At 44.9% G+C, this 24,602-nt stretch overlaps 2 protein-coding genes across 5 annotated transcripts in view; one reads left to right on the top strand and one right to left on the bottom strand.

Moving 5' to 3' along the window:
- The window catches only part of GCC1 (GRIP and coiled-coil domain containing 1), a 103,549-nt gene extending 98,639 nt beyond the window's left edge, over positions 1–4,910 (bottom strand). The window contains exon 1 of one of the 4 annotated variants that reach the window (XM_085653725.1): positions 4,888–4,910. The gene's annotated coding sequence lies outside the window, so the exon portion shown is untranslated. Of the gene's footprint in view, positions 1–4,042; positions 4,228–4,366; positions 4,496–4,887 lie in introns of those variants that run through there. The other 3 variants (XM_085653724.1, XM_085653722.1, XM_085653723.1) reach the window with 3 other exon arrangements.
- A 48-nt stretch (positions 4,911–4,958) lies between these two features.
- The window catches only part of LOC146855807 (ADP-ribosylation factor 4-like), a 50,362-nt gene continuing 30,718 nt past the window's right edge, over positions 4,959–24,602 (top strand). The window contains exons 1-3 of the mRNA XM_085653726.1: positions 4,959–5,179; positions 6,668–6,748; positions 23,201–23,310. Coding sequence (XP_085509852.1) covers positions 5,113–5,179; positions 6,668–6,748; positions 23,201–23,310 — 258 coding nt within the window. The 5' untranslated portion in view covers positions 4,959–5,112. The remainder of the gene's footprint in view (positions 5,180–6,667; positions 6,749–23,200; positions 23,311–24,602) is intronic.

Raw genomic sequence — 24,602 nt, 5'->3', positions numbered from 1 at the left:
AATGGGGTTCCTAGTAACTAATATAGTGTAAAGTTCCAGTGGCTGTGTGATGGAAAAATTGAAAAAGGAAGAAAATGAGGATTAGAGAGGTACCACTCAACATGAGTAGTGGAGGTGGATACATCCTCCCGAAGTTAAGTTTATAAACATAGTGATCCACCCACAGGTGTGTATGTACGGCAGGTCCTCACAGATTAAGTATGTATCCCCACAGTGATGGAAAGTACACATAGTTGTTTAAATACCCCTCACACACCAAAAGGGCCCTTGGTGTCATGCTTCATCATAGGGGTCTTCCCGCCCCTCTACGGGACGGGGTGTGCTGCGACCTACGTTTGCATGGGAGCACAGTTGTGAGAAAACTATGTGTTGTGTAGGGGTGTGAGAGGAAGGGTCAGGCGTGGATAGGAGAGCGAGTTAAAAAATACCTGGCTCGATGGTCTAAAAACTTTAATATACCTTTGAGCTGGTATAAAAAGAAGGTGGGGGAGGAGGTGTGTATGCCTCAATGAACTATGCCTCCTATATCTGCCGACATGTTTCAAAGCTCCCCAAGCTTCTTCTTCAGGACCTTAAGGATCCCTTCCTATACTCACAGTGATGTGTTATATAGTCATAAATGTACGGTGTAAGAAACATTCTGCAGGAGAAATTGCTGCATGAAATTATAAAGCCTCAATTGGTCTTTGTAGTCGTTAAACCAGTAAAAAAAAAAAAATGGGGAAGGGAGAACGTATTTTACAAGCTGAATACTTGATCCATTGTGAGCATTGGTGACCTGTAAAAAATGGCGATATAAGGTTCCATTACAATTAGTTTTAGTGCAATGAAGTGTCCTGGCGTGAAGAAAAAAGATGAAGGACAATGACAAAAGACAAAACACACACAGAACATGAAGCACACACTCTATTAAAATGGACTTCGGTTGATGAGCCCATAGAATTCATAAGCCTATATTATAGCGCTATGTTGGTGGTAGGACAACAGAAAACAACCTACTTGAAGTTTGTAAGGTTAATGCACCATGAGCCTTTGAACGGGTGTAGGGAGTGCCCGATAGGCTATCAAAGATAGAAAATACGTTTTTACCAGAGAGGATTGATCGGTAGTCCATGGAGGAGATATCCTCGTAAACATGAAATTCCTATCGGCTGTGCCGTACTTACGACTCCTGGGACAGTGCCCTGCCCCGTGCAACTCCCCGAACGGCTCCGCTGGATAACTGAGTCGTGTTCAGGGTTGGGTTTAAGTATGGTAGCTAATTGGAGTTGCCGCCTCAATTACGGAAGCGCGAAACACCGGCAGCACCTGTGTGTGGCTGCCTGAGTGGGAGGGGTTCGCGCTGACTCTGCATCCGTTGAACCGGAAGCGGAAGTCTAGAGGCGATAGTGTTACGGGCGAAGATACAGATATTTGGAAAAATAAGGAATGTTTTTCAAAAGTGTGCCCGTACTACGGTTAGTGAGCGAGGGTCTAAATTCAGAATGGTAGCTTACTGGGAGTTTTGGCCTCACTCATGCTCGCGTGAAACAATGGTGACAGCACCTGTATGTGGGTGCATGAATTGCAGCGTTTTTTTTCGCTGACTCTTCCTATGATGAACCGGAAGTACAAGTCTACAGGCAATAATATTCTGGGAGATAATGTCCCTCAATGGATAAAAAGTATTTGGAAAAATGTGCCACGTTGCTAAACCATACACCGGTTAGCGAGCGAGGATCTAAATGCAATTAGTGCTTAATTTTCACTTGACGTGCCCCGGAAGTGAGGAAGGCGGAGGAGGGGAGAGTTCTAAGACTAGTCATTCTGATCGAATGTCTAGTGCAGCCCGGGACAAGATGTAAAAGTGCACACAAATGTGGTAGTCGCTTGTAGCAAGGGATAAGCGTATAACCATGATATATTGGTTATTACATGCGGGCCTGTTACTGTAGCTATAACCACCCTCTGGTATAGCCAGTAATACACTGGTTATTCATAATGTGGGCATGAATCCCGACCTAGGGACAGGATGGTCCATTATTGCCGATGTAAATTGCCCAGTGCGGTGTACAACATAGCCCCGCCTAAGAGATGCTAAGGTGGAGTAGATCCATGGTTGTTACAGATTGTGAGAGGTTATTTGTGCCATCAATACACCCACACTACCCCACCGTTGATTGGCGATCCATAAGTGTATAGGTACCACAAACCCTCAGTGGGAAAAAGTGTCACAGTGTAGTATTAGAGGTGTCAGCGGGACGTTTCAGTGGCTGGTACCTCTGTTCACAAAACCTTATGTCACATCTCAGATTCATGAGGGGAATTGGTCCCAAGGTATCTCGTCGTTGAGTCCGAGGATGTGTGTTCCAAGACGGAATACCCACCGTTGTTCCTTCTCAAACAGGCCGTTCTCCCCTTCAAGTTGTTCAATCACAGTCCATTGTAAATCTTCTACTCCATGTGTATTGGTCAGATAGTGGGTCGACATCTTCCGCTTCCAGTTCAACAGATGCAGAGTCAGCGCGAACCCCTCCCACTCAGGCAGCCACACACAGGTGCTGCCGGGGTTTCGCACATCTGTAATTGAGTCGGCAACTCCAATTAGCTACCATACTTAAACCCAACCCTGAACACGACTCAGTTATCCAGCGGAGCTGTTCGGGGAGGTTGCACGAGGCAGGGCACTGTCCCAGGAAACGTAAGTACAGCACAGCCGTTAGGAACTTCATGTTTACGAGGATATCTCCATGGACTACCGATCAATCCTCTCTGGTAAAAACGTATTTTCTTTCTTAGATAGCCTATCAGGCACTCCCGCCACCCGTTCAAAGGCTCATGGTGCATTAACCTTACAAACTTCAAGTAGTGGTTGTTTTCTGTTGTCCTACCACCAACATAGCACTATAATATAGGCTTATGAATTCTATGGGCTCATCAACCGAAGTCCATTTTAATAGAGTGTGCGCTTCATGTTCTGTGTGTGTTTTGTCTTTTGTCATCGTCCTTCATCTATTTTCTTCACGCCAGGACACTTCATTGCACTAAAACTAATTGTAATGGAACCTTATATCACCATTTTTTACAGGTCACCAATGCTCACAATGGATCAAGTATTTAGTTTGTAAAATACGTTCTCCCTTTCCCCATTCGTTGTTTGGGTTTTGAGGCTTTATAATTTCATGAAGCAATTTCTCCTGCAGAATTTTTCTTACACCGTACATTTATGACTATATAACACATCACTGTGAGTATAGGAAGGGATCCTTAAGGTCCTGAAGAAGAAGCTTGGGGAGCTTCGGAACATGTCGGCAGATATAGGAGGCATAGTTCATTGAGGCATACACACCTCCTCCCCCACCTTTTATTGATACTAGCTCAGAGGTATATTAAAGTTTTTAGACCATCGAGCCAGGTATTTTTTAACTCACTCTCCTATCCACCCCTGACCCTTCCTCTCACCCACCCCTACACAACACATAGTTGTCTCACAACAACAGTGCTCCCACGCAAACGTAGGTCACAGCACGCCCAGTCCCGTAGAGGGGCGGGAAGACCCCTATGATGAAGCATGACACCAAGGGTCCTTTTGGTGTGTGAGGGGTATTTAAACAACTAGTGTGTACTTTGCACCACTGTGGGGATACATACTTAATCTGGGAGGACCTGACGTACATACACACCTGATGGAAAAATGGAACATTTCAAAACATTTGGGGTCAGTCACATTAACATCTTCGCAAGCCCGTCCTCGGTCACAGAAAGAAATATTGTAAAAACACACCTCACATTGGCACTGCTTGTCTCAACTTCCTTACGACACTATACTTTTATTATTTAACATTTGTGCATAGCTCAACAGGATCAAGAACCATTTGGGGGTTTTGCGGGCAAATTGGCATCGAAGACTCAGAACCACGAATTATTGTACAAAACTAGAAAATCGTAAACAAGACAGCGCTGGAAGATAAGCCGGAGATTTTACAATGGAGCGATATTCAATTAAAATACCAGTAAAGAGAACAGATAAGTTGTCGACTGTTGTTGAGGTAGTATACCATACCATCTATTTTCTTCATAAACAGCCTCCCACACCACCGCCGTTAACAGCCACCCTGCTTTCAAACCCCACTCACACAAACTGGAGTCGTTGCCACCGATCGAAACCTCGAACACGGACCCTCAATACTGTGAGAATACTCCGAACCCGCCCATATGCCACATCAATCGGTTTCGCTCTTGGCACAACTCTCTGGTTGGTTGGTGGTCATGCTCATCACATTTGTTAATAGAGTGTTTCCGCTCAGTTTACACAGCCAACAGGGAAATGTAGTTTCTTGCTTTGAGCAAGCACTCGTCCCGTGCCGGGTGTGGAGCAGGAACCTACCAATAAAAAGAAAGTCATCAACCCTCCAGTCTCTCTGAAACCTCATGCGCTCCCCCGCTAACGCTTTAGAATGCATGACATCGAAAGACACAACTGGAAGACGGCGGTAGATCCCCATGAATACAGAACGTGCACGGGCCCGGCCTAATAAAATGGCCACCACTCTGTTGAAACAGACAATGTCAGTTGACGGCTGCTCTGTGCTGCCGTCACCCTGATCATGCAGATAGCTGCAGCCATCTTGCAATGGCTTCGTATTACATTAACGAACTGATAAAAAGTGGAGGCACGAAGAATAATTTTGGACATTCACTGTTCTGAACTTTTTTTGTTGAAAATGACATTTTTAAAATAAAAATTACGCGCATGTTTATTCGGGAGAGCCACGTCATAGCTGATGGGCTACTAGATTTATTTTTTAGCACACGCAGTCATGCAACAGAGGTAATTATTAAAAAAAAACTCTGGCTTTCCCTCTAAAGATTGTGGGTTGTTCATATGGAATAACAAATCATGTTAACCGTCTTTCTTGTCGCCTGCCCTTCGTTCTTTCTGGTGACGGAGTACGTACGCATCCATTCCAGGGTGCAGAGGTGGGGCTTGATGATCGTCCGGCCTGTTTCCGGGTGACGTCATTTCTTCCGCGTTGGCCTGGACGTGGCAGCGGCGGGTGCAGCAGCAAGTGCGCAAAAAAACCGGGGTACCGAGACGACACCGGCAGAACCGCCCCAGCTTCTAGTGCCGACATGGGTCTCACCATCTCTTCGCTCTTCTCCCGGCTCTTCGGCAAGAAGCAGATGCGGATCCTCATGGGTGAGGGTTACTTGAGAGCCACTCAGCCAGTTTAGGAGACACCCCACTCGCAACCACCCATTCCAACCAATAGTTCAATCTCCATTTAGTACTTCTGAACAGTCTGTTCCTAATATAACGATATTTGTTCCCCTCTTTTAATTGCGTTGCTCCTCCCAGAGGTACAACCCTCCACAAAGCCAACCTCCCCCACCCGTAACAACCCAAGGACATAACATAGTGAACGTGTAAACCCCATGCCATGCCTTCTCTGTGAAATATGTCACGTTTTAGGTCCCCGGGCCACCCAGGAAGTAGATCGCACCTCGGCTAGGCAACTGAAACCACAAAATAGCAGATCAGTGGTTGAAAGCCAATTGAAGGACTACTGCCAAATTTCTTGACAGAACGAGAGCATCCAAGCTCCATAATGTAGGAGCATGGGAGACTCGGAGTCCAAGCAAATTTATTTAATCGCCACCACCTTTCTGTTACGAGGAGACCACAATCAAGCTGCCGACGGAGAGAAAAACCCTTTCCTTCTCTGCTCGCTTGGCAAGGCCTGATTGAGGGCACCGGAACAGCGACCCACACCCAGGTTCATGTGGCCTTTTTGTATCATCCCCGCCTCTTGTACTCTTGAGTAGTGTCCCAGGTACACGGAAGTGAGCCGACCTTCACCTTACTCCGCCCACACCAATCTTTTCCTAATATAGTGTAGCGCCTGGTCCCTTCGGACACTGGCCACAGAATTGGTTTGAAAAAGAGTACCAGTGTTGACAGTTGTGGGGTCCCCTTTTCAACTCAGTAGTTTAGCCAGACGTGCACATTAACGGTTTGACAGTCTCACGGTAGACCATTGTATACTCGTTTCTAGTGCTGACAACCGAGGTGAAGCTACCAAATTAAGCAAGGAAACGTCCGCACGGAAATGAATGTCACACTACTTCTGCAACCGGGCACCCCTTAACTCTTGTATACTAGGCATGATGAAGCTTATACCAAAGGCCCATCATACCTACATTGTCTCATTTGTTCTTGGTTCATAACATCGTGCTGTATCAAACTTTTTTTTGTAAAAACATCCCTATAGTAGTGTACTTTTAAATAGTCATGGGTCAATTATGTATTATCCCGATTATTAGTATGTTAATAATCCATGCATCAATAATATTATCTCGCCAGTAGCACACAAGTTCAAGTTGTTTTAGCGTGTCTTTTTAATTTTTACTGTAAGAACCACAAAGCTGCCGTTTATTCTTTCTTCCTCTAGACCAGGCCGCGGTCCTCCAGGGTGTTTGAAAATTAAGTCTAGTTGGTACATCATTAATTTTCCCACAGGGCTTCCTTTATCACTCGTTATCGTCAAGCGTAATTTTGTCATCTCCTCATAGGATTCCATGCCATTTCTTTCTAGTCCAGATAGTGTTCGTATGGTTCCATCCCACTCGCAGTGGCTCTGGTCCTTGGTATTTTCTATTTTACTGACTGCCACTTTTTTTCTTTCAGTTGGATTGGACGCAGCCGGCAAAACCACAATCCTGTATAAACTAAAATTGGGTGAGATTGTCACAACCATTCCAACGATCGGTAAGTGGTGAAAGCCTCTTTTCATCTCCATTTATTTGCATTTGTCTTGTGGCATAGGAGAGACCAAAATGTGAATGGGAAGTATACATAAACTCTTGAAACACACTAGGTAACGCATGTATTTCAAATTGGCAAAATGTAAGGAGGCAGATAAGGAAATTAACTTGATGAGTAAATACACATCAGCTCGGGCATATGATGAGGGCATAGGCTTGCCAGCCTGGTTCAGCTGCAGTGGGTTGCATCGGATATCACTAGGCTCGACACTGCAGGTGGCAGTTCAATGCACTTACCTCCCAGATATCTTAACTGAATTCACACAATATTATACCAACTTGTATACTACAGGGAGGAGTTCAGATGCACATATGTCCTTAGAGCTACACTGGGGGGGGGGGGGGGCAATGGAGCGAGAGCGCTTATGCGTCCCCCCCCCCCCCCCCCCCCCGCTTTGGAGAATATCAAAAATTTGAGTAATGGCAAGGCCTTGGGCAGCAGCCTGCTCTAGTTGAGTTTTATTAGGAGTTTGCTCCATTTATGTTGGAAATGTGTGAGGAGACGCATGAAGTGGTCGTAGGGGAGAGGTAAGCCCCTTACATAAAGGGACTGGTTCGAGTACTTGGCTGTGAACAGGCTGATGTCTAAGTTTAACTTCTTCCTACGGCCTAGAGATTTCGGAGTCCCTCTCCAAATGTACCTCTCTGACCTGGATCTGTAATCTAGCCTCTTTTCGCATAATGCAGCCAAACTGCTGGTTTTCTGGAGCGGGGAGCGACAACAATGGTGTAATGCTGTGATACCGCTGTAGTTACTGTGTGCTTTCAGTGTGGTGTATATGTAATAGTGAGCCTGTTTGTTATATTTTGTAATCCTATCAGGTGGTTATAAAATGCTATGTCATATAAGTACTTTTTGCAAAAACTGATTACTTATAAAACTCCTCTAGGTGACCCATAGACAAGTTCTGGCATAGTAAGTCCTTTTCAGAGAAGAGTGCAAGCCTTCCTTACCTTCAGTAGGAACAGGTTAAATCATCAGTGGCAATAATGGGATCAAAAAAATGTGTACATCAATGTGAGGGGAGGCACAGAAACTGATATACATAAAGTGCTACGTTCATCATCACAAATAAACCAACTAACCAGTCTTAGTGCCACACCGTGATAATTTTTGTATTCTGATACCTTTTCAGACAAACCTTGATAACAGTAATTCTCACGAACATGTGGTCCTTGTTGCGTACTGATCTGGAGTTTAACTTCGAAGGACAACACCCCCTGCTTCTCCCTCAAGAGAAGCAGGGTGTGTTGTCTGTATGTTTTAGGAGAAATTGTGGGGCATATCATCAATACAATTATCGCCGCTTTATCGGTTGTTTTGGGCCGCAAAACGGCGATAATTGTATCGTCCTATCAGCATAGATACACTATCAGCAAGGTATCGCCTATTTTTTGTGCCATTATCGCTGGTTTTCCGGCGATGATCGCACATTATGTAGCTATCGCTGGTATTTTTATCGCTTTTGAGATAAGCGTCGCTGATAGCACGCTATTTCGGAGATTAAAATACAGCGATAGCTGGCGATAACTATCCTAGCGCTAAGTGCGCTTAGCGATAATTATCGCCCCCTCTTGATGATATGCCACTGTTTTTCTTTATTTTGCTCTTTCAAAGCTAGCAATATAAGAACATCCCTGCAAGACACATTTTTATTTATTTGCATAAGTTAATTAAAACCTTTGCAAAACGGTAATAAAGGTAGTAAAAATGTAAAACATAAAAAGGAAAGCCATAGTCCTTAACATGCCCAAACCTAAGGATTAAAAGTTATAATAAAGTGCAAATGTTACGTGACGTCGTTTGACTCGGTGCTTATTTTTGTGTTTACACTTGTCTTGTGCTCTGCGTCCGGCCCCTATCGCCCAAGTGCCTCTCGAAGTTCTTTGTCTATGGACTGACTACAATTCCCAATATGCTTTTCGCTATTCAAAACTCACCGGAGAGGCCCACCAGAGGGCAATAAAATCAACTAAAGCAGCGGAAATGTGGCTTTTCACTGGGATTGCACAGAAGCTTCAACAGCCCGTGATCCAGGAGCATGGTGCTCAAACGCGTAGGGCATGACAATATTTCAGATGCAAATGCCGGTTACCTGCAATAAAGGATTATTTCAGAATTCGCCCTTTTCCTGAGTGCGTTTTCAACGAGGGGCAAACTCTGTTTGATATATTCCGGCCAGCCCAGGCCGAGGAATTCGCACCACCGCCAAGAAAATGAAGTGGGCTGCTGTGACTACGGACTCTCCGGAATCACCATAGCGGAGGAAAAGGTGGAATGGTACAAATATATCGGCTTTTATCTCTGGAGGCTCACTGAAGGGTCAAATGATTGGTGTCACTTGTAGGTTTCTGATGCATCACCCACCGGAGGGAAATACTTAGTGGACTGACTACAATTCCCAATATGCTTTTCGCTATTCAAAACTCACCGGAGAGGCCCACCAGAGGGCAATAAAATCAACTAAAGCAGCGGAAATGTGGCTTTTCACTGGGATTGCACAGAAGCTTCAACAGCCCGTGATCAAGGAGCATGTTGCTCCGAAACGCGTAGGCCATGACAATATTTCAGATGCAAATGCCGGTTACCTGCAATAAAGGATTCTTTCAGAATTCGCCCTTTTCCTGAGTGCGTTTTCAACGAGGGGCAAACTCTGTTTGATATATATATATATATATATATATATATATATATATATATATATATATATATATATATATATATTATTTTTTATTGATGACTGTGTTTTGAGATACAGTACACGTGTAGGCTGGTCAGTGCGCGTTGCAGTCCTAATTTGGTGTGATCCATAATGATAATGTCATCTGCATATTGAAGAACATGTAAAGAGCGGTGGCCTAGTCGAGGAGGGTCCAGACGGCTGTTGGAGAGAGCTTTGCCCAGGTCCGCTGTGAACAGATTAAAGAGTAAAGGGGCACAACCTTGCTGCAAACCTCCGGTCATGCAGATTTTAGCAGACCAATATATTTGGGGCCTATTTTCACGTGTACCCAGGTGTCCGAGTAAAGGGATATTCTAGCCGTTAGGAGCGAGGATGGAATGCCCCAATTTCCTCCAAAGAGTTTGTCCATCCACTTTGTCAAAAGCTCCTGTTCAGTCAACAAAGCAGCAAAGAAGGGGAGGTTTGTTCGTCTGAGTGGCTTGGTGGCCGAGGGCTATTATATTGTCAGTGGTAGCTGCTCCTCCTCGGAAGCCTGTTTGGGGGAAAAATGCAGCAGCTCGTTTCCCTCTGCCCAGGTTTCCAGTATAATTCGGGCTTATGCTTTTGCCTCCAAGTCTAACAAGGCAATTACACAGTAATTATTTGGGTTCAGGAGGTTACCTTTTATTGGACCGGGTATAATATTGAGCCTCTCTAGGATTCAGGTGTTTTACCCAGGGTGTATTCGGTGTTAAATAACAGGGTTAGAAGCTCAGCCCAGCTATCTGGGGCAGATTGAAAAGTCCCAGCTGGGAGCCCGTTTGGGCCAGGTGCTCCACTAGCCGTTATAGATTTAAATAATTTTAATATTTCCGTAGATGAAATTGGAGCTTGGTGTTCTTCTGCTTTTGGCCTAGCGGGTTCTGTGGTAGCTGAAGGATTGTTAGCAAGGAACTGACCTTTCACATGGTTCTCCCACACTGTTGTTGAAACTGCGTTTGCCCTTGATGGCCCAGGAGATTTTAGCCTATTTACATACTACCAAAAACGGGCTACGGGTCCTTCCTTGAGCACTTTAAATATATTTTTCCATTCCTCCTATTGGTATGCACGTTTTAAGGCCCAGATATTTTGGGTGTTTTTCCCGTGCCTCCTTTGCTGCTGCTACGTTTCTGGATGTTAAGTTGGATTTGAGCGGACAGGTTCTCTCCTTCAAGTTCTTACGCGAGAGGTTAATGCTCCGTTGCTGTTAAGGATTGTTGTGCTGGCTAGGATGTTGTCCATTTTGTTTTCGAGGTCTGCTGTGTCCCTGGAGAAATGCGGCCAGAGCTCTAATCTTCTTATCCCAAGTTAATAGGATTTGATCCCCTGGTTGGTCCTTCGCCCAAAGTGTCCCATCCTCAAGCCATTAAGTCACCTGGGGCAATTGATGATGCCACTTGATTCTCCCTACTAAGGTGTTTAATTCATCTCATGTTGAAAGACCTAACAACTGGCCAATATCAGCTTTCTGGAGGTTTAGGTTCAGATATATGACCAGGGGATTGTGGACGCTTTCTGTGCGAGTTACTATGTCAAAACTCTGGAGATTGCTTATTAAGCAGTTTGACATGAAAATGTAATCAATTGTTGAATGTTTTTTTAACGTAGGGCGGGTCACAATCACCACTTTCGGCTGTGTCCTGCCGATGTAAGCCCAAATGTGGGTAGTAGTTAGTTAAATTGGACTTGTTCGTTGGACTTTTGCGTAGCATTATGATGTCCCAGGTATTTGGTGTTTAAGTCCCCTGCTAATATGATGTAATGGGTTGGGTAGTTTTCAATGATTTTTTATACTTTAGCACGGGGACCCCATGGCGCGTGCTTTAGAAGATTTACGAGGATTCAAATAACAATTGATGAGGAGCACAGAGAAGTTCTTCTGGCCACATTTTAGGCCTTCTATTGATAGAGCTTGTAAGTCCCTGTAGTATTGCGTGGGTATGGAAGTTGACACTATCTCCTTGCTTTAAAATATCGAGAGGCCCCCGAGGGCCGCCCGACAAGGCTTGTTTGCGTGGCAGATTGAAGGGTTTCGTAGAATCCATATATTTTCATAGAATTCAGTGACCATGTCTCCTGAGACATACAATGTTACCAGTGTTTAAGAACTTGCGCCCCTGTTTTGATCGTAACGTTGAGGTCAGCCCTGCCACGTTCCAACTAATAATTGAAAGTTGATCTTTTGGTGCTGGATTGCTTATCTGAGGGTGCAAGGGTGGTATGAAGGAAAATGATTCCATTGGGTTAGGAAACGAGATCCAAATTGCTGGCCCTCGGCGTTCGCTGCTGGGATAACCCCTTCTGGGTCTGTGCTGCAGATTGACACCTGATGGTCCGGTGCGTAGAGCTGCATTTTCTTGTTTAGCTGGGCCAGTTCTGTGGCATAAGACCTAATATCCCCAGGTGTCTTTTTTGAAGGCGCTGGTTTTTTTTTGTTGTAATTTTTTATCAGTTTCTTCTTTGCTCTTCTAGAGAGGGAAGGCTTTCAAGGTATGAGAGTTTGGGATGTCCTAAGAGGGGCTCTTTTGTATCGGATTTTTTTTTTTACGGAGTTTGAGGTTGCTTTGGCGTCAGTACTTATGTTGGTATTGTCATTAGCGGCCATATTTGCACTTCGGCTGGGGATCGCCAAGTGGGGGGGGGGCTGGATCCGCTGTTTGAAAGGAGCTAGCTGCCACTGCTACATTCTCTGGTTGAAAATTTTCAGGGAGCACTTTTTTTACGCTGTCTAGTAGGGCGCGCAAGATTTCTGGTAATGAGGACAATTTATGCATCAAATGGGTAGATGAGAAAAATTGGCCTGCGTATATTTGTTAAGTTTGAGTTCAATCAGCATTATCCTGCTCCTAAGTCCGCAAGACTTTTTGTATGGACTGAATCAAGTCAATCTTTAACTCCAGTTATTTTGATTGCCATAGTAACGCTTTTGGCTATTGTGTTCTGTTTGTACATGGAAGAATCCTCCTGGTATAAAATTCATGGATTTGCAGGACTAACTTGTCCACTGCTCCCTTCATGTGATTAGTGCGGTAAAAAATAATTGGAGCTAGTTCCTCTTGGGCCATTGATGCTTCTATTTGAGCTTCTTAAGTAGTTAAATTCCTCTGATAATGGTCCCAACTCAGGGTCTGATGTACTACGTCGAGTTAGCTCCCTTTGTGGGGATGGTGACTACGCGGAGACTGGGGGGCTTAGACAAATGACAGATTTCTGTGAGGGATGCCCTGCATGCGCTACTGTTGGAATAGGATTATTTTGCGTAGCCAGTCCTAGTGTCGCAGACTTGATGAAGTGAGAGGAAGGATTTGTTCTTCTAGGCTTGAGTAGCTCTGAGCTCGTCGTTGTAGCAGTCTTCATTAGGGATAAAGAGTGCCTTATTGTTACTTTTGCTTCTTTTCCGAGGTCAAGACGGGCGCGTTGATTGAGTGACTTTTCAAAAATAGTTCTGGATTTTCCTCGTGGATGGTGGAGCAGGGGCTTGGTGGGTGATCTTTCTTTAAGTGGGCGCATGGCTTCGCAGGCTTCCAGTTTCCATTGCAGAATGAATTAATAACTGTAATTGAGTGTTCCCCAATGGCTCGGGCTGGAAGCTATCCCGCTCCCCGTCGCGGGCCCCCGAGCTCTTTTGCGGGCGGTCTATTTGTCCCTTTCTGGAAGTACTTCTGGCTAGAAATCTTTTTAACTATGATTTTGACCCTACTACGGGTCCTTGTGTGTAATACTATAGTTCTTTGCTACTAGTAACCGCAAGAGGTAGGTGGGGTCTTTCACGGGCCCTTAGAGCTATTTAACTGGTCCACCTGGGTTGTCGGGGCTCACTGTGTTCTTTGCGCAATGGGCTGTTCTGACGAGGTAGCGCGGGGGGGGGTCGGATGGAATGGGCGACTGAGGGACACACACACACGCTGAATGCAGAACTTAGTCCAGCCCCTTCCCCTATTACAGGCACTCGTTGAGTGTTGGGTCCACTTCTATAGTGCTACCTCACACCTCCTCACATCCTGCAGTATTTTGAGGGGACCCAGGTCTTGCTGTCCAGGGATATCCTGAAGTATCCTGATGCAATATCCAGAAGTCAAATGTCTCCACCCACGACCTTCCTGATCTTGGCTTGCCACTCCTTGCCTTTCCTTTGGTCACCCCGTCAAAAGGGGCACCTGAGCTAGTGGAAAGCTCAATCTTAGGAGAGGTTGAGACCCGAGAGAGGCACCGGGGGCGGAAAGCTAGCAGAAGGCTAGCAGAGATCACAGGCGAGGAGCACAGTGGCAGTGGTTTTGTCGTGGGGATTCAATGCAGGCGCAGGCTGCACTTGGGACTAACTGGGCCGCATCTGCGTGAGCCCAGGACGCGCAGAGTGCAGCCGCACTTGTGGGCGAGGCCGAATAATCCCGCTGGCCCCTGCTGCCAGTCATCAGTCTGGGTGTTCTTTCCCCCCCGCCCCTTCACCTGGCACGGCAATGTCAGGAAATTCGGTTTTTGGGCTTAGCGGGTTGTTAATATCAAACCCACACACTGGGATACGCTTTACTGGAATAACTTGTCCACCCTTCCTGGGCAGTGGCTCAGGATGAATCACAAAATGCAACAGGCGTCTCTGACTTGGTGTACTTAAAGAAAAGAGCCTTTACTATTTTTGTAGTCCTTACTGTCTAGGGAATCAGAATGTCCAAAAAGCAACTCATGGACATTAAATCAATTGGCATCTTTGAAACGAACTTTATGACCCTTTCTTCTTTAAAAGACAACCTTTTGAGCCATTGGGTCCTCTTTTAAGACCTTTGAGCTTTCCCCTCTCCAAACCTGGCAGACCAACAACTCCATTGAAACCTAGCTGCTATTGCTTTATGGAAGCTGCTCCTGGATATCGCTGGTAAAAGATTACCCAGTTCATATCACAGTGAGTTGATAGAAAGTAATTAAGTATCTAGGTCTAACCAGAGATGGAATACTGTATCAGTATTCATGATGTTCTTCAATTTAGCCATTTTATTTCATCGAAATTAATTTTACCAGTGAAGTTTGTGTTGACCCATTTCCAAGACACGATTTCAGAGTTATATGCTTCAGTGATTGAATCGAGTAGATTCCCACATTTATACCTAAAGAAGAAACTCAAGTTTTTTTCCTGAGGCTGTTATCTCTTATCTTTTCCATTTAATCCCCTGCCCCCCCCCTTCTCAAGCATCTTTCATTCTAGAGTTCCTTCAATCCTCTTGGTTTAACCCTCCGCCTCCACCTCACAAATGTATCTGTAGCACTAATTCAGGCAGCCGGACGTTTTAAAATACTAGAACATGACTTAGATGGTAAGGTGGCCATGTATTTTGAACAGTGTAAAGGATGAAAGCTTCAAGCCCCGTGGATAATGTTATCTAGTCGGTCTGTGCTCCAGTTAAATTGAAGCACTGGAGTGCTTTTCAAGTCGAAATGTACAGTCTGAACCCATGGGTACAAAGGTCCGTCCACAAACAGATTGACAGACACTCAAATCAGCCCTGTGTGACCTCAAATAAGAGTTTTTAGTCTACACTTTATATTTTCCAAATGGGTGACCTTTCTGAGCTCAGCAGTGAGATCATTTCACCATATTGACAGAGTGACTTGTAATGGGTTTGCCTTCTGATCTGGGAGACCCGTAGCAAACACTTATGCTGAAGAATACAGTTTTAATCTGGCTTTCCAGTGTGCCAGTCCATTCTAGTTGAGAGTCTTAACATTTTAGAAGGGGCACAGAATTTCACCTGTTTGGCAGTTGGAGTTTGTGTAGTGTAGGGATGATATGGTTTATCGTCGCCGCCGCTTGAGGCCCGTAGTTTGGAATTCCGTGATGGTGTCCCAGTGGCGATTGAGGAGTGTCCGCAAGTAAAGTCCTTTGTTAGAATAATCTAGAGGCTACAATTGCCATGGCTATTCTTCTTTCTGATGCATTGTTTACTTGCAAAGTCCTGGTCGACGGAACAAAGGCGCCAGGCAGAAGGAAAGCACCATTGAGACCTTGTTGTGCCTGGCCTTCCGTTTCAGTGATCTCTGTTCTGAACAATGGGCAACTCTATGACCTGAAGCCCCAGCTACTGAGTTTCCAGTCAAAGTGATTAATTTGTGAAGCAAAAAAAAAACACCACCTAAAGTGTAAGGGTTCCATCCAATCATAATCAATGGTGAGTGCTAAGTCTTTGGATCCAGTTTAAAAAATGCTACAGGGGCCTGATAACCTGTGCCATGGCACAGCTCTCTTCAGTATTTGCAGAGAATGATTAAGATATCAACGGTTTATCAAGACTTTTTTCTTTTTTTAATTGGGGCACATGAAGTAGTGGATCAGCACCCACTGTGGTATCCCTAGGTGGCACTCATCTTAGAGACTCCTGTCTCAAGGCCTGTGGTTGGGGCACCCTTTCACCAGTTCCAACTGAGAGCTCTGCTTTCAAAAATAGAACCACTCCCGAATTTGAATGATGATACCTCTAATTGAAAACCAGACAGCAAACTCCAGCCAACAAACAGTCCACACACTGGGGCTGTTGGAAGTTCTGAACCGCCAACTCTCTGGTTTGGATAGGGGAGCATAGGGTACACGGAGGTTATAGCAAGTACTTGGGGGACAGTACAGGCTCTGTAGTGGTCATGCAAGAAAGTGTTGCTGCCTCTTCAAGACTGAAGCTGTTACTTTTCTTGGTTACCTGGCTTTTAGGCATTTTGTGCTTCCTGTACTCATTTCATTCTTTGTGGTGGTCTCTATGACAATGCTTCATTTGGCTGGGCATTGAACCGATCATTGAGCTATGAGTCCACTCCTCTTCTCGCTGGCAAGTCCATGTCCACTTTTCCTGCAAGTTAAATATAGCAAAAAAGACACAAGGATCAAGTTTGGGAGACGAAATCAACACAATTGTCTTGTGTAGGGTGGTTGATCTAGGGAGCACCCCGCTTGAATTATCTAGAACCATGTTACTTACTCACCTGGCCCGTTTCTACTTTTTAGTGTGCTATTTAGAAAAAAGGCAACCCAAACACCCTGCCCCCACTGGTAATTTTCAAGTTAGTAAGTATCTTACGCAATTCCAGTTCCTGCTTAAGACCATTGCTTCTGCCTCCACAAAATGCATTTCTCTTCCAACTAACATAAACCTGGGGGAAGGAGTTTCTAAAACCACTCTTATTTTTAGCTTCGTTTTTCTGAGGTATGTTGAGCTCTAGTTTGAACCCTTTCAGCCCTGACCAGTATCTGTTCTTCCTGACGCGGCTATTGTCTCCTTTGTTTGCTGCTTACTGCCCTTTCAGTTTTTGTCAAGCCTTGCTAATCCACATTATTTCATAGACTTGAGTCTTTAAATGGTTTCTCCTCCGTACTTTGGCTGACATCACGTGTGTGCTCAACATGCTACGTACTAGTGCTGTTAGTATTTGATGTATGGAATGTTATCTTTTAATTGTGGGGCTGCAGTGCATGTATTAGAACATGGTAATGGGTTGTCTGCACAGCACATTACTGCCCACTCGAAAGCTGTAGACTTCACTTGTGTCAATCTGGTCTGTAGTGTACTGGTATCAGCTATGTGCTTTCCCTGTTTTGACCTGAAAAGATTCCATTCGCTGCTATAGGCCAGTCACTTGAAGAGCATTCACTTCAGTTTCAGTGAAATTAATTTTGTGCAAGTAAGAACAGGTGGAGCACACAACGGATTTATCACCTGAGTGAAAAATGAAAACCTCGGTTTTTAACAGGATTGTTGAGCGTTTAACACAATAACATTTTTCAGTCTGCACTAGAACATTACGCTGTCTTGCCACCTTCATGTAATAAAAAAAAAAAACATCCTAAAATGCATACATTTTCACATACGTAAGTGGGTTTTGGGTTGGCCACCTTCATCCATTGGGCTGATTAACTTTCATTCAGGTGTCTGTCCCACCCAGTGCATCATAACAGTGTCAGCCAGTTGGTCTCTTACTTTAACTGAATTTTACTGATATCAAACACTTCTTTGCCAAGGCTGCCCTTTTCTCTTAACTTTTTGTCATCCTTTTGTATTTAAACTGTATTCCTTTTCAGAAATCGCAAGGAATGCCATTAAAATCATATTTTCCTGTGATGTGAATCAAAACTAACACACCTTTTGTACACCTCCTAGCTAGGAAACGCCCCATCTGTTCTGTTTAAATGTGATAGTTAATATTTTTTAAATTGTGGAATTTTGATTATGGCTTCCATGTTTAGGCAGTGGCACTTTTTTGTGTGGCATCTATTAAGAAAAATAACCATAATAGTAGCTTGTGCAGAACGGTGTTATTTCCTCTGACAATGCTTGTTTCTTGATCAGAAAATAGTTCCGGTTGTTGCACAAGTCATGTCGTTTAAAAATTAATTTTGCCGACTACCGAACACCAGCAATCCATTCTGAGTGAAAGCCTCCGAGGTAAACTAAGTCTCATCCCCTCAGTAACTATGTTCTTTATGATCTGCTTGACTTAAACTTGTATACATTCCGGCTCAGCATGCTGGAAGTGGGCCGATGGGGCGTATGTGTGTATCTGGTATTTCATTAGCACAACCCAAGGCGAGAAGCAGAGCCGGCGTTTAATAGGAGGGGAAACTAAGTTGTGGGCGGTTAATGCATTGTGATGTAGTTTTCTAAGCATTGAGTCTATAACTCGATTCTAAAGACTTCTGAGCTTGCAGTGTGATGGTGTCATGCCAAGAGCCACCAGAGCAAATGAGCTTCTCTGAAAGATAAGCGCGAGATCTGGTTGTGATGGCTTTGTAACCAATGCAGCTTGTTTTGAAGGTGGTGCGGGCTGGAAATGGGTTCCAGTGAAGTTGTCGGGGTTACGGATGGTGTGATCATATTTCTTCAGGCCCTGGATGAAATGTGCTGTTGCATGCCCCTAAGGAGTGCCATTGTGGAGTCCAAGAGGACATGGAGTAGGGAATTGCTGCTATCCAGATGCAAGAATACAAGCAGTTCTGAAGTGGCTTTGTGGAAGAATCTGTTTGACTTTCTTTAGAGGAGCAAGCTGATACTATGCAGTCTTTGTGTTTTTTTTTTTTTAACAATGTGCTCCTTAAAGGTGAGATTGGTCTCAAGGGGGAATCAATGTGATTTGGCATTCAGTGAGTTTTGCTGTGCGAAACTGTCAAGGTTCATGTCATCCAGCCAGGTTTGTACTTTTATTGTTCTTGGCAAATAATGAGTTCTCTCTTGGTTGGGTTGACCTTTAAGTAGGTGCTTGACATATAGGTATGGGAAAAATGTGCAAGTAGTGGTTTAGACATTGCATGTCTGATGCAGAGGAGAATTTCAAGTAGAGCTGTGTGCATCATTGGCATATTGGTGAATCTTGATGCTGTTATCTATGAATAGTGTACCGAGCGGGTCTATGTAAAAGCTGAAGGTGACAGGAGACCGTATTGAACCCTGTGGGAGTCCACATGTGGTAGGGACCTTTTGTGACCAGGAGGTGCCCATGTGAAAAAGCTAATGTCTGTTGGAAAGGTAGGAGGACAACCAGCGAAGGACCTTGCTGGTGAATCCAGGTAGCGACTCAAGGGTGGATGGTTGACTGTCGAAGACAGCTGGGAGTTTCAGCAATATGAGGAAGCAGGAGTCCTCTCCATCTGTGGCAAGAGGACATTGTCTACAATGTCTAAAGTCGCAGTCTCCATGTTTCAGTTTGAGCTGAAGCCAGGCTGGTAATTGTGTAGTGTTCCACTTAGTCTGTCCCATTCCATCCTTTCACTTTGACCTTTGGTGGTATAGGATAGTCACCCAAACAACATCAAGACGAAGTGCAGCAGTTAAGGGGTGGTAAATACTCTGGCCAGTGTCTTTGAGTCAGACTTTCCAGCAGTGTCTACAACCTTGAGGCCAGCCCCATGTCTGAGTAATTGATTAGATTATTAAAGCGCTATATGCTCGTTGTCCCACTGCAGTTTCTCTTTAAAAAAGAAAAAAAAAAGAATCCTTGACCACACCAATAGGTCCTCCATAAGTGAAACCTATTGGCTTTGCATATGCTTGTTTTGGTGTATACGTACACAGCACCCTGTGGCCCCTTCTGACGGGATTGGTGCTGTGTATCTCCCTATGCGTTTTAGTCTCTCTGCCATCAAACTGAACTGCCGGGTACACAGATGTTCCAGGTAGATTCGTGCTTCTTGCAGCAGTCCTCCTCCCGCTGTATGCTTATATCGGACTCCTCCATCACACCGTGACGTGCTGTGCCCAAGGACAAGATAGGAGCACCTCCCTGGTTACTTATGTACAACACCAAAAGTCTTCCTGCTTAGGATCACAGCGACTACAACTCTCTGCTAACCATGCATTCCCCCCCCACCCAACACACTGGGTTGCTGATCGTACGGTGCCCACGTGCAGGCATAACTTTTTATATAAATGCTACAGTACAGTGTCTGGCCAAAGAATGTGAGGGAACAGATTCCAGCTGGTGTTTCGTCTGGATCTAGGAAAGGCTTATAAGGGGCATACCGATGAGGTTGATGGAGTACTAAACTGTGCTAAAAAACTTATTTTTTTTCATCTCCCTGCTCCTATCCTTTCCTCATTAGGTCTCGCCTTGCTATCGCGCAAGCGATCGCAAAGCGAGACTATAGAGAGCGGGCTGGAAAGTGCTCCCAAAAAGCGGATTGCATGGCTAGCATGCGCACAATCACGCGCATCGTGCAGCCATGCAATTCGCTTTTTAGGAGCACTTCAAAGGGTCCGCTCCCCCGTCCCCAAGCGCGCGCGCGCCACGCTCTGCCGAGCTTGTGTGTTTTTTTTTTTTTAACTTAAAGCGGGAGGCGCGCGTGCGGCCAATGCTTGTTGTTGTTGTTAACACCAGCCTTCCCAGGCTCTTCCTCCTCCTCCCCCCCACTCCTAAGGTTCAGCTGCCTCCTTCCGGGCTCAACCTCAAGCTGCGCAGGAAGATTAATCCTTTTAGGCGGCTACTTTTTCTGCACCAACTCGGACTGTGCTTTAGTAGAAGTTGAACCTTTTCAGGGCAGCGTTACACAGCAGGGTTAATGCGAGTGCCTTAGCGGATCTAGCGCCTGGTGCTTCTTTTAAACACTGAGTTACATGTTTCTAAAGTAACTGAAGTGTTTTTGTGTAAAGAATGGATGTAGAGATTATATACTGCGTGCTCCGGCCCCATGAGAAAGGAAACACAGGGGCTGGGTGACAGTAGGGTGAGGGGCGTCTTTCAGTTCTGGAGTGCACTATCGCACACAATTGGGTCCGAAGACTCGACTTGCGCAGGAGCACACCACAACAATAGCTTTGCATACAGCACGTCATGCGGCACGTTGTGGTTTCTAGGCGTTGTAAATGACAGTTGTATGTCTTCAAACCCTTCAGTGTTCCGCTTCCCTTACAAAAAAGTAAGTTTCACGGAGATAATGACACAGAAGAAACCGCATTATGCAGAGCACTAACAAAAATAAAGTAATATATTTTATAACGCAAGGAAGTGAAACCCTGGGGGGGTGAGAGGATGTGGGTTAACGGGCAAGGCGGCCGACCTTGAATCTGAGAAACCAGGTTCGAGTTTGGCAAAAGGCTCTCAAATCCTGTGATTCTGGCCAAATCACGAAATCTCCCTATGCTTAGTAATGAATGTGTCCCTCTGTTATGCAACTGGTGCTCGTGTAAAGTGCTCTGATACCTTCGGTTCGAGTTCGCGCTATATAAATCTTCCGTAACGTTTCTCATACCCGGGGGGGGGGGGGGGGGGGGGGTGGTGTGTTTTTTTTTTTTTTTTTTGTTTTTTTTTTTTGTTTGTTTTTAACACCAGCCCTCCCAGGCTCTTCCTCCTCCTCCCCCCACTCCGAAGGTTCAGCTGCCTCCTTCTGGGCTCAAACTCAAGCTGCGCAGGAAGATTAACCCTTTCAGGCGGCTACTTTCAGCAGGTTTAATGGGAGTGCCTTAGCAGATCTAGCGCCTGGGGCTTATTTTAAACACGGAGCTACATGTTTCTAAAGTGACTGAAGTGTTTTCATGTAAAGAATGGATGTAGAGATTATATACTGCGTGCTCCCGCCCCATGAGAAAGGAAACGCGCGGGGCTGGGTGACAGTGGGGTGAGGGGTGTCTTTCAGCTCTGGAGTGCACTATCGCACACAATATTGGGTCCCGAGACTCGACTTGCGCAGGAGCACACCACAACAATAGCTTTGCATACAGCACATCATGCGGCACGTTGTGGTTTCTAGGCGTTGTAAATGACAGTTGTATATCTTCAAACCCTTCAGTCTTCTGCTTCCCTTACAAACAAGCATTGAAAATGCAATAGTTCTCGCCTTTGATTAAGTTAAAGCCATTTGCTTTGCTAATGGTATTGTATAGCAAAGCAAATGGCTTTAACTTAATGAAAGCCGAAACCTATTTTTTTGTTTTAAAATCCCTCTGATCTGGCTATCCCGGGTTTGATCTGAGCCACCACGACAGCTTGCAGTAAAAGAGGCTCCCTGCACTGCATTGAGGTGTTAACACGCAGCACACTCCAGACAAAGGCCTACAAGCAGATCTTATCAAGGCCCTTTCACATTCAGGGACGCAGGGCAATTGGTTCGGAATTTACAAGCTCTAAACAAATGTCCGCTTCCTTTCATCTTGGGAGGGCGGGGTGACGCAGGGGGCAGAGGGAAGCGACGAATAGTGAAGTATGTGACTTTTACAACTTCCTCTGGGCAGGCAGCCTTCCAGCAAATTTACCCGGGAGCACTGTCCATGCGGACGAGCAGAGAAGTGGACACAAACATTACTGTATTCTGCACTGTTGAACAGTTAGACAGTAACACGCGCCTGATCTGCATAAATTCTTACTGCTGTTCTGATCAAAGCCGAACCCGAGGCAGCGAATAAGAGATTACATTGCCGCACTGAGCTACAGTCTTATTTAAATAGGGTTAACTTTACAGTACAAGCATTTGCAAAGCGATAGGTCTCGCATTTATAGGAGTTTGAGCTATTGGCATTGTAAATGACAATGCTTTTTTATTTGTTTGGTTATTTAAAACATAAATAAAAGGCACTGTCATTTATAATGCCAATAGCTCAAACTCGTATAACTGCGAGACCTATTGCATTGCAAATGCTTGTTTTTTGCTTGCCGTTTTTATTTGTTAATACTGTGGTTAATAAAGACTTGTTTTTTTATTTCACTAAATATTTGTTTGCCAGTGTATTTCTAAGAACTTTCTGGGTCAATCAAGGTTGGAAAAGGATTTTAGCCAATAGGAAGAGCAACCACTTTTTTGTTTGGTTAGCCAGGTAGCCTACTGTTGAGATTGGTACATTATTGGATTATGTTTGGGGTTAAGGGGATGGACGATATGGATAAGTATTTATCGTACCATAATTGAGGGAAATTTACTTTTAACTTGAGGAATTTAAAGAATTTTACCGTTTACTTGAACGATGGTACCTTCCTGTGCCATTGAGACCGTATAAAGTTTACAATGCCTTCATTCCAGAGCTTTTATAAACTTTTTTAAATCATGCAGTATGTTCAAATTAAGAGCGTGATTATCTATTCTTATATTTCATATGCCAAAAAAAAGAATTCAACAGAAGAATGGAAAAAGCAAAAAAAGAAATGCAGGAATGCACTTATCCTTAAATCCCTGTAGATAGTGTGTTTAGGTTCTCTTGTTTTGCACTTTCATTTAACTTTCACACTATTTATTTCAGGGTTCAATGTTGAGACTGTTGAATACAAGAACATCTGCTTCACAGTTTGGGATGTGGGTGGCCAAGACAAAATCCGCCCTTTGTGGAGACACTACTTCCAGAACACACAGGTACAGCCCTCTTTTGGTTATTTACTCCTTCTTGAAATATGATTGGCATGAGAATCCCTCTTAACAAGCACTCCTGAACTTTGGGCTTTGATTGTTATTGAGAATCTTTACATTTTATGTCCATTGGTTCTCTTCTCAGCTTTGCATGTGATCTTTGGTTTTCTCTTATACCCAACCTTTGAGTGTTTTGGGCCCATAAGTTTGTTGCAAAGTAAAGATTATTTTAGGTCTCGCTTAGAGCAGCACTTGCGCTGTCTCTTCGAGACATGCAGTATTCAGTACATGTGCATTAAGCTCCTCCCATCTATACAATTGGCTTCTCTTCCTGTCCTTTGTAAATGATGGCTTTTGATACGTTAGTAGGCTTAGTAGTCCCTCCTCAGTACCTCCTTTTTTCTTTGTAACCTCACATTAGAACTGGCCCTCTTACTGTGGTGTTACGCAGTATGTTTTATTTACTGTATCTGGGCACTATTTGTTAAATGGCTTTCTGCTATAGCACGCACAGCAAACTTTCCTTCAATGTGCAACTGCTTGTTTAGAATTTACTACTGACAGACGCTCCCTCCCTCTTTTCGGCTCTCTCCTCCTCCCTCCTGCTTTTTAGGTCTCGGCTAGCGAAGGCTGCGCTTGCGCAGTCTCGCTCGCGAGAGATAATGACTTGGAGAAGAGGGGCTTGAACCCGCCCCTCTTCTCCCCTGTTCTCCATTGGCTGGCCTCGTAAATGCTGGCCAGCCACTGGAGAAGAGGTCAGTCACTCCGATTAGGCCCCGTCCTTTTCGGATCGGGGGGCGTGTTTTTTGCGAAAAGTCTCAGGGAGGAGACAACAGCAAAACACGCCCCCGAATCCGAAAAGGACGCTGCCTTTCTCCGAGGCATTTCTGCCATGCCTCGGAGAAAGGCGGTGGTGTCCCGGCGTTGCTCCCTCACCTGATCTCCTTGTTCAAGAGGCCTGTGGCTTCTCTACCGGGGCATGTAGAGTCTCCAATCACCGGAAAAACCCCAGTCGCTGCGGAACCCGTATTTTTCCCGCCGAGGCTGCGAGAGTAGATGTTTTTCTTTCCTCAAAGTGGCCCCGGAGGAAGAGTCCTTTATACTCCGCTTTGGCGCCACGTGTCTTTTCTATCTCACAAAGGCACCTGTGGGAGAGCGGCGTCAAGGAATAATGTTTCCTGCAGATAACCAAAGCAAGAGCTGATAATCGCCCTGCAGCCCCACCGCTTGATCACTTTTAGAAAGGCCAAAGCATGGTGCTGAATTTCCAATCGGGTAGGGAGAGAGAGAGGGAAGAA

The sequence above is a fragment of the Triturus cristatus genome, chromosome 4_1 (genome assembly GCF_964204655.1).
Source record: "Triturus cristatus chromosome 4_1, aTriCri1.1, whole genome shotgun sequence".
NCBI classification, from domain to species: domain Eukaryota; kingdom Metazoa; phylum Chordata; class Amphibia; order Caudata; family Salamandridae; genus Triturus; species Triturus cristatus.
The sequence above is the reverse complement of the archived record's forward strand: the minus strand, read 5'-3'. Positions and strand labels throughout refer to the sequence as shown.